Source organism: the organism of the source record quoted next, unplaced genomic scaffold (assembly GCF_019419815.1).
Source record: "Pyrus x bretschneideri cultivar Hongxiangsu unplaced genomic scaffold, Pyrus_bretschneideri_v1 Contig6, whole genome shotgun sequence".
NCBI lineage: Eukaryota > Viridiplantae > Streptophyta > Magnoliopsida > Rosales > Rosaceae > Pyrus > Pyrus x bretschneideri.
This window is the reverse complement of record NW_025999798.1, coordinates 5,365,731-5,376,088: the sequence shown is the minus strand read 5'-3', so window position 1 is coordinate 5,376,088 and position 10,358 is coordinate 5,365,731. Positions and strand designations below refer to the sequence as shown.

At 39.8% G+C, this 10,358-nt stretch overlaps 1 protein-coding gene and 1 pseudogene across 1 annotated transcript; both read left to right on the top strand.

The window, feature by feature from the left end:
* Nucleotides 1-450: 450 nt before the first annotated feature.
* On the top strand, nt 451-5,590 carry LOC103967272 (annotated as a pseudogene).
* A 681-nt stretch (nt 5,591-6,271) lies between these two features.
* LOC103967271 lies at nt 6,272-9,281 on the top strand. Its single transcript, XM_009380546.2, has 2 exons — nt 6,272-7,197; nt 8,634-9,281. The coding sequence occupies exons 1-2, from the start codon at nt 6,317-6,319 to the stop codon at nt 8,671-8,673; spliced, it is 921 nt and encodes a 306-aa protein (XP_009378821.1). The 5' UTR covers nt 6,272-6,316; the 3' UTR covers nt 8,674-9,281.
* The last annotated feature ends 1,077 nt before the right edge of the window (nt 9,282-10,358 follow it).

Genomic DNA, 10,358 nt, shown 5'->3' with positions numbered 1-10,358 from the left:
ACATGACTGGTTAATAATCTTATCGGAAATCCATTACCAATAATTATATTTTCAAATAATGACACGTAACGCAACGACTACGATTCAAAATTTTATTGGAAATCCATCGCCAATAATTGTATTTTTGGATTTTATGACACGTGGCGCAACGAGAACGATTAAAAATCTTATCCGAAATTACAAATAAAATTATTTTGTATTATTTTATAATTTTTTAGATAATGACACGTGGCGCAACGAGAACGATTAAAAATTTTATCTAAAATTACAAATAAAATTATTTTATATTATTTTATAAATAAAAATAATACTAATATTTTATTACATATTTCCTAAACTATTGAAGGGAAATGATGAAGATGCAAAAAATAATTAAATGACAAATTTTACCCATGAACGAATAGTATATTGTATTGCCTGGGTTCCCACGCTCTTATTTTGCTTCCCTCATTGTTGCAACTTTTTGCTCCTCACTCACCCTCTCTTCCTTTTCCACCGATCAGAACTCACTTTCCCTATCTGCCATCTTTTCCCCCTCTCTCCTCACCCGAGCTTCTTCACCTCTGCAACTACAAGGACCTTCACCAAATCTTCACGGATCGAGTTTAAAAACTCCACCATCGTACTCCCCTCGTCACCACGAACCCAACCATACAACCAGATCGTGAAACGGACGAGTTTTGACTCGTCAACTCGGAAGGTCCGACTCGGACAAGTTCATTCCGACGTGATCCCGGCCGAGTCACGACGTTTTGAAGGTTGTGGGAGCTTCCTTCCAACTCCCCGAGGCTCCTAGGACAAGTTTGAAGAAGAAACAACCTCGAAAACACACGGTTTCGAGGAGTAAAGTTTTGGTTGCCTGTAACCATTTACTTGTTTGCCTACGTGCGTATATTGTCTTGTTCATTCAGAACTCTTTATGAAGTAGAAATACTTTGAAACTAAAAGTCTATAAGTTGTTTTCCTTGTGCGCGCAATCGATATGGCTGAGGCAGTGGTTTCCTTTGTGGTTGAAAGGCTTGGAGACTTAATCCTTCAAGAAGCGAAGTTCTTGCATGGAGTCAGCGATCAAGTTGAGGCTGCACGAACTGAGCTACAATTAGTGCAGGGTTTTCTGAAAGATGCAGATGTAAGGCAACGAGATGATAAAACGGTACATATTCTGGTCGTGGAAATTAGAAATGCTGCTTATGATTTGGAGGATGTCATAGAAATTTTTGTCCTCCAAGTGGCCTCGAAGAGGGAAGGAGGTATTATGAAGGTTCTGAAAAGGTTTGTTTGTGTGCTGAAGGAAGCAGTTGATCTTCACAAAATTGGCTCAGCAATTGAGAAAATTACCACCCAGCTTTCCAATTGCAGGTCAAGCTTGCGAGATCATGACATCATGGAAATAGCCACTTCTTTGTATGAGAGGCGGCAAAAACTAAGAAGAAGCTATTCTCATATTATGGATCGTGATGTTGTCGGTTTAGAAGCTGACGTACGAGAATTGGTTATGCAGTTGGTGAAGAAAGAGCCCAGACACCAAGTTGTTTCTATCTGGGGCATGGGCGGTCTAGGAAAGACAACTCTTGCAAAACAGATTTATCATCATGATGAAGTTAGACGCCATTTTGGCAGCTTTGTGTGGGTATGTATCTCTCAACAATGTCAAGTAAGAGATGTTTGGGAACAACTTTTAATTAAACTTCTTTCTGCTACCACCGTGCAAAGAGAAGAAATTGCAAAAATGACAGATGATGAAATAGCCAAGAAAATTTATCTTCTACAGCAAGAAAGTAGATGTTTGGTTGTCATCGATGATATTTGGAGCATCGAGACATGGGAGTCTTTGAAAGCTGCATTTCCACTAAATCAGAGAACAGAAAGCAGAATATTACTCACAACTCGAGTCAAGGAAGTAGCTTTGCATGCAGCAGATAGAAATGGTATCCTCCACGAACCTCGGCCGTTGAACGAAGATGAAAGTTGGGAACTATTGGAGAAGATAGCAATCTTCGGAAGAGAAGAAATAAGTAATTTCTCACCCCATTCTATTCTCCTGGATTACTTTAATTTCTTATTTCAATTGATTTCATATTCCATTTTACACAAATTAAAAAGAAATACGTTTTCGAACCTCCGTGTATGCTAAAGATTCGAACAAGGAGGACATGAAGAAAACAAATGGGTTTCAAACAATTTCTAGCACGTAGATATTTCAAAACAATTTCACATGTATAAGTACATCTAGTTATTTCAATTACATTGCTAAACGATATATGGGAGAGTAAACCTAGTAGGAATACTACGTTTTGTACCAAATTGATGTTCGATATTCTACACTAAGGGAAGAGAAAAAGGTTTGAATGCATGATGCAGTAGGTTTAAGAGGAAGATCCTAACCACTAGAGTAATTCACCATTTACCCTGGTGTATATAGATAAAAAGATAGTATCTAAGATAAATTATATTGTTTTTTCAGTTATCTAGAACTATATGTGTGTGTGTGTGTGTGTGTGTGTGTGTGTGTGTGTGTGTGTGTGTGTGTGTGTGTGTGTATTAGGTGAGATATCTAGCATCCGTTTAGTAAAACCATTAACTTATACTGTATGTATTTGATAAATTCATTTCTTTAACTCTCCATTAGACAATGCAGTTGTTAATATGACAAATAATTAATGTGGTGTTTCATTATTTGTCAGCCTCGGAAGTTTTCGGAAAGATGAAAGAAATAGGAAAGAAGATGCTTCAACATTGTGCCGGTTTGCCATTAGCTGTCATTGTGCTCGCAGGACTCCTTGCTAGAAAGGATACAATTGAAGAGTGGGATACAGTGCTTAACAATGTTTATGCATACATAAGAAGAGGCAAAGGCCATGAACAAGAATGCACGGGTACAATGTGGGTGTTGGCATTGAGTTATGATAACTTACCCTATCACTTAAAATCATGCTTTTTGTATTTAGGCATGTTCCCAGAAGATTTTGAGATACCAGTGAAAAGATTGACTCAACTGTGGATGGCAGAAGGTTTTATATCTATGCCACTACAACAAGGACAAGGTTTAGTAGAAGCAATGGAGGAGATAGCATACAACTACTTAAATGAACTGGTGGACAGGTGTGTGGTTCAAATTGGGGAACGGGGTTCTGTTAGAAAGATCAAGTCTTGTCGTCTTCATGATCTTATGCGAGACTTGTGTTTGATAAAGTCAGAAGAGGAGGGCTTTCTCCAAAATGTCAAATCATTGCACAGAAGTGAGACTATGTATTCTTCTCCTCCTCTGACGATAGCCAAGGCAATACCAGCGGGTAAGGTTCGAAGACTTGCCATCTGCTTGGATGAAAATGTTGATAAATTAGTTCCATCAAGTTATGAAAGAGATGCCCGTCTCAGGTCTCTTTTATACTTTGGCCCATTAGATTGGCATCCAAAAAATAAAAAGCTAGTATCATCACTGTTTAAGGACTTCAAATTGCTCAGAGTTTTGAAGGTTGAAGGTATGACTGCATTAGTAGACTTTCCAAATGAAATTGGGAATATGGTCCTCTTGAGATTCTTAAGTCTAAGAGATAGTCATATAAAACGGTTGCCATCTTCCCTGGGCAATTTGATACTTTTGCAAACTCTGGATCTTCGCTTTCATTATGACTCGGATATGTTACCATATGTATTTTGGAAGATGGTGCAACTGAGGCATTTGTATTTACCCTTGTCTTACACCGCACGTGGTAATAGACTACACCTATCTACTCTTCACAATTTGCAGACTTTAAATTATGTTTCGAGTCGCTGTTGTGAGTTGAATGATCTTGCTGGGTTAACCGGTCTCAGAAAACTGGCCATAGAATTGGCAAGCCCCTTGAAAAATTTGAAGGAAACCTTGAAAGGTATAAGCAGCACACTCAATGGCATTCGATCTCTATTTGTGCACAACTTACTTGGAACTGACAGTGGCACGGAGGTAACACAAATAGTATTGAGTTGTCGTCATGTGTACAAGCTGCAATTGATTGGTCGAACAGTAGAGTTACTTGGAGACCTTCAGCACTTTCCAAACCTCACTAAGTTATCTCTGTGCCGGTGTGATCTCAACCACAACCAAATGGCGGTACTAGCGAAGTTGCCAAATTTGAAAATCCTATGCCTAATGGAAGAAACTTTTGAGAGTTCAATTTCAGACACACTGGTTTTCTCCAACGAAGGCTTTCGTCATCTTGAATGTCTTTCCCTTGTTTCTATGTATGAGTTAAAGGACTTGAAGGTGGAAAGAGGAGCCATGCCGAGCCTCCGCCGATTGTTCATACAAGCTTGCTACAGATTGACCGAAATTCCAAACGGGCTGAGGTATCTTACTACGCTCAGGGAGTTAAGCTTCGCAAGGATGTCTACGACATTTCGTAACAGGCTTCAGGTAGAAGGAGAGGATTTCGATAAAGTCCAACACGTGCCTTCCGTTGTATTTGCCGACATGTTGGACAGGTACTTCTTGAATTTAAAAATCTCGAGGTTACTTCATTTGTGTTTTGTTTTCTTATTAAACAAGTAAAATTACAGCAAGGATCCGCAACGGATTTCATTTGTGTTGTTTACTTCAGCAGCTTCATATTACCTTTTTTTCTAAAATTTATTTAATCTTCTTTAAATTTTTACTGTTATTCTCCATTGTTGGTTCTCTGTTTTTTACTGTTTTTCTACTTCATGTTCATGCTCCTACTCTGACGATCTGACCTGCCCTTTGTTATATACTGCTTGTTCTAATTTTCAACTCATTATGTTTCGCTGATTATTCAATAACTGTAACCTAAGCATACCCGATAGAGAAATTGTTGGTAGTATTGTACTACCGTTCCTTGAGCAGCTACAAAGAAGCAATTAAAAGGAACATCTCTCTTATATTGCACAGCAGCATAAGCTGCAACTGATACAAATTATGTTATCAGCTTCTTTGTGGTGTAAAAGTACTTTATTTGTTTCTTGCTTACATGTATAAGCTCTAATAATTTCTCAATTTGTTGTTAGTTCTGAGGTCACGATGCTCCAATCACGGCAACGTATATAGCTTTCTGCCCAAGACTCTCCAGGTATTTCAGTCTAGGGTTTCACATTTGCAATATTTGCAATCCAGTTTTTTCTTTTAAAATACGTATAATTTCTATCCCAGTGCACTGACTATTCTTGGTATGTCGTTTTGCGATTTTGATCTATTTCATTCCGGGAAAAGCTTGTTGGGATCTATAGACACGTTATTTGGTGCTCAAGCAAGGTTGATTGGATACCAAAGCTTCCGTAGATTCAATTGTGAGTATGAATAATGAAGTGCGACGAGAATTCTCAAATCAGGATGTTCGAGCGAGAGGCAAGTACTCCTCCTTCGTCGGTGCCTCCAGTTTCAGATTTGGTGCTTCTGGATGCGCAACATGGTGGTGCCATAATTGTTTGAATACAACCTGGATGACTTTTACGTGTGATTGATTGAAACTACTTCCATTTCAAAATTGTGATCATCTTCTTTTACGTGTGATTGGCTGAACAATGCTATATCTTGTCTTTGTGATTGTTTGCAACTGCCTACTTTGTTAATGTTTATGCGATCGTTCGGCTACAAGTTTTGTTCAAAATTTTAATTGGTATTAGATCTTCAAGTTCAAAATTGGCCACTAATTAGCTCTTAATCTAGTGATATTTCCTTCGGTCTATCCAGCATTGGAACAAGTAGTGAGTTCAAAGTTTTCCTCCTCCATCCGTAGAAACAAAGTTGACTGGAATTTGTGGTGGTGGCTTTGAGGCTTCCGGTTCACGGTAGTGGTATGAGATTGAAAGGTTTTATGGGAAGAATGAATATGAGGTGTGGTAAGAAAAAAGCAATTCGAACATTCGGTGATTGTTGTAGGTCCCTAACTTTTATTATATCAATGTGGATTGCGTGGAGAAATAACAATAGAACTTTTCTAGACATTTGTAATTCATGATTTAATTAAAAAATACTTCGTTCGAATATAGGAATGGCTAAGAGTAAAATTCAAGAAAAAAAATCGATTGTATGTAAAATATCTCAAGAAGTTATGTAAGGGCATCCCATGTTATTATACAGGTCAGCTATTTCCAACCCATTTTAGTAGAAGGACGGTTCTACATACGAGTCCATAAGGCAAAGCAACGGAGCGCTCCAGGCCCAAATATTTTGAAAATCCCATCGCCTTTACCTCCGCCGTTGGATTATCAACCAATAATCCTGATCCAACGGTGGATATTGAGACAAGGATGCTTATCTAGAACTAGCGGATCCTTTATACTACGCGCACTCTCTGTACCCTTTTCCCACTTCACTCTCATGGCAGCTGAGCTACAGCCACCGGAAGCTCCTATCACCGCCGGCCCGACAATTCCAACCACCACAACGACACAGCTGATAAATACAGAAGCATCCTTAACTGCCACAACGACAATAGCAACCACAACGGCCGTACACGCCGCGGAGAACCACGGCCCCCAATTGGGCCCCAAAAGGCAGCGACGCCCCAGCGTCCGATTAGGCGAGATCGGCGACCAGCCCGCCGCTACTGGCTCATTTGAATCACATATGCGACGAGCCAGGCCCGGCTGGAGGCTCCCCAAGGACTCCAAATCGGTCAAGGCCCGGTCAATCACCAACCTCGTCAACGGCAACGAGTCCAACGAAATGACGCCGCCCGATGAGAGGAACCAAAACGGCGACGGAGGGTTCGAGTTCGGGAGCCGGAGAGTCAAGGCGAAGCGAGCCACGGGGACCAAGAGGATCCGATCGAATTGGGCTTCCAATTCGAAGCTCGACGACGGCGATAGCAGAGAGGAGGGTGGCGAGTGGTTCAGCGCGGATCCCGATCAGGATAGTCCGGTGAGGGGCAGCACTCCAGTGAACTCGGGGGACGACGCGGGGGAGGATATGTGGGATGGGCAGAGGAGGATGGCGGGAAATTGGGCTAGGGCGTCGGTGAGCAGGGAGAATGATGCCGTTGAGGCGGATAACATGCCGGAGTCGAATTGGAGTGGGGTGAGGTCGTGGCTGATAGAATTGGGGCTGAGCCGGTACACGCCGGTGTTCGAGATACACGAGGTGGACGACGAGGTGCTGCCGATGCTGACTTTGGAGGATCTTAAGGATATGGGTATCAACGCCGTCGGTTCACGGCGGAAAATGTACGCCGCCATCCAGAAGCTCCGGAAGGGGTTCTCGTGAGTCTGGCTTTCCTTGTTCTTTTTGGTTTAGTAGAATAGTGTAATCCTTTTGTTCTTACAATAACATAATTACAACAATGAGAATCATAGTTTGTGTTGTAACATTAGCTATTTGTTCATCTTTTTGTACTTTAATTGTTGTTTTCCCATCAACGCAATGGGAGTTTTCTTTAGTTTTTGAGCTAGAGTTTCGACTTGTAGTTTGTTGATGTAACACTACCATATTTTGATTCAAATAAAGTATATGTTAAATGAGTAATTTGGAACCGGCGTTCATTTCATCCTTCCTTTTGTGATGCCCTTTGCTTCTTGCATTTATTGTATGTTCGTAGGTTTCTAGCAGCATGTTGCGAATTCAACTAGCGTGGCAGTTATGTTGTTGTCGGTTGAAATGATACATAGCTCGGATGATAGGATTGTATTCTTGCTTGGCTTGGATGATAGGGTCGTTATATTGGTATTCTTTTGAGGTTCCTTCGTTTATGTCAGGAAAGCTTTGTTCTCCATACTACTGTCTGTAAACTGGTAACCGATAGTGTTGGCTTCAATGCTTAGCGTGATGACATACTTCATACAATATAGTTTGGGGGATGGGAGGACAGGGTAGGAACCATTTGGTAGGGGTTATAAGAAATGAATATTGATGGTTCACTCGTTTCTAAGCATTAAAAGGGGTTATTTATCATTTGTTAAAAAGGATGCTGCGGTGGATTTGATCCGAAAACTCAAAAGTAATGCCGTGTGTGGTATTGCTTTTGGCAAGAACTGAATCGGATACCTTAACTCGACCCCAGTACAGGGCAAGCATAACAACTGATTGTGAATTTGTTTTTTGTTGTGTTTGAGTATATGGTCTAGGACCAACAGCAAAAGAATCATAGTTTTACAAGCTACGCTAATGTGTGCAAATAACCTTTGATAGATAGTTGGGTGGTCATGCAGTCTACACAGAAATCGTATGTTCCTTGGCTGCATAATTGATGATGTAGGAGTTGTTTCTTTTAAATGATTGTGGAGCTGGTGAAATTTGAGTATTTCAGAAACAGTGGTGTTGTTAACCTACAGACGGTGCACTTGCGGTAAAATATTTGGTGTACCGTATTTTGCCTTGTCAGTTATTCTTGTACTATTTCTACTGGATTTTGCCCTAAAGCTTTTCCTAATCCGTAATATGTTTTAGGATGTTTTTCCTCTTTGGCCCAACAGTTGTAATTGGTCTCTGCTGGAATGTTTCATAAAACTTGACCTTTTTTAAAGTTCATTGTGCCATAATATGATCTGGATGCTCATATTTCGTATGGTTTGGCCTTGTTAATCTTGTCACGTTGTTTTCCTTTAGCATTTCGTACGTAGCTCTGTCGTACTCTCAGTATTCGTAGGTTCGGCTTCGGTCTAGATCTCATATGATTCTCAAGCTAACTTTCTTTCTTTAGGAGGAAAACTGTATGCACTCATCTGGGCTGTGTGCTTTGAGCGAGGCCATGGCAATTTCTTCGTAAGTCATCATCGGTCATCATCAACTTCAAGCAATGCCCAGGTCTTTCGATATCCATGAATCCTTACGTCCAAAGCCGGTTCTCAAGCACATTCACTTTGTTGGCAATCGGGGCAGAAGTCATTGCCTGCGTTCACGAAGTTGAAAATCCAGTGAATGTCCTAACATTCTTTCGTCGGCTTCAATTTTCGGTTAGTAATGCACAACCATCTTTGTTGGATACCTTGTGCCGGTACACCGGCGGCAGTTAGTCTTGCCTTTTTGAGAGTTTTGCAGAAGATGTACTTGCAGCAGATTCACGAGAAAATGCTGCCATCATATTCTGAATTAATCCAGCTAAAACATAAAAGGATTGGAGCCTCAAATTCATCTATGTTGTGGGCTTGCCTTGGATCTTGAAGCCCAACAAAGCAATCCACGTCCAAGTGCATTGGTGATTACGTCACATACTACTTGATTTCCCATGGTTTGGTTTGATCATTAACCAAAGATAAACCAAATTGAAAAATGTAAAAGATGCATATTCTTTGAGTTTATAACTATTATGTATATAAAAAAAAGAAAACTAATGAAAAAAGCTTGAAAACTTTGAGTTTTAATAATAAGGATAAAATAAAGGGTAAAATGAATAGTATCAGGTTTAACTTTTTAGTGTAAAAATATGATTTTTCATTAAAGTAAATAGTATCGCGGGTTTTTTGTTAAAACTCTCTACAAAAAATCGAGATTGAAAATAGCTTAAAATTGTTTTAGTATTTGTTTTGTTTGTTAAGATATACATAAATTTTAAAATTTAAACTCGTTCAATGATAATACGTAAATAAATAAGATGATAAGCATTACGAGAAATTTTTCTTTGTTCCGGGAACTCCATCTCATGCATGACAGGTGGAATACCTAACCAACAGGCATATGACACGTGGCTATATGCTTTTACACAGAAATTTTTTTTTCGGTTACTCTTTTCGTTGAAAATTAATTCATTCTTTGTTTTTATTAAAATTTATTCTGAAACTTCATCTTCTTCATCTGCAACCCCTAATTCATCTTACTTTTAATCATAATTGAAATTGGCTACTCTCCCGGAGCCCAGAACTAGAAATTGGGTTTTGTCCTTGTCGTTTCATCATTTGGATTTTTGTTCTCCTTTACAAAATTCTTGGAATTTCTGACCATTTTACTTATGCGGGTTTTGGGGTTTTGAATTTGTTCAGATTCATATATATATATATATATATTGATCGCGATACATGCATCTGCATAAGGAGAGAGAATATAACGTCGGTCTTTGAGTGAAGGTTGTCGACCAGCCAGACAAGCCAAAGCCAGGTGGTGGTGGGTGTTCTCATTCCTCTGGATTGGAGGTCACTTTACTAAAACGTGTGGAGTGGTAACTTTATTGGGTGGGTACTCCAGCTGTTTCATGTACAAGGTACTCTGAAAAATTTCTCGAGCGTTACCATCACTTGAGTCTGGGAGAAAAATGCACTTTTTTACTTTCATTGTTTCCCCTGGGAATTGATTGTGTGATGAGATTTGGGTTATATGGGTATTCTTGTTAGAGGTTGACTTTCCCAGAGAGAGAGGTAGATCGACGATCTGGGGAGAAGACGGCAGTGCAGGAGGAGATTAAAAGATGAAAATACATTTAATTATATTAAGA

Excerpts from the sequence above, each read along its gene's own strand:
- LOC103967271 (XM_009380546.2), top strand. The coding sequence starts at position 6,317 with ATGGCAGCTGAGCTACAGCCACCGGAAGCTCCTATCACCGCCGGCCCG. Across the intron at positions 7,198-8,633 it reads AAGCTCCGGAAGGGGTTCTC|GAGGAAAACTGTATGCACTC; the intron begins GTGAGTCTGGCT and ends TTCTTTCTTTAG.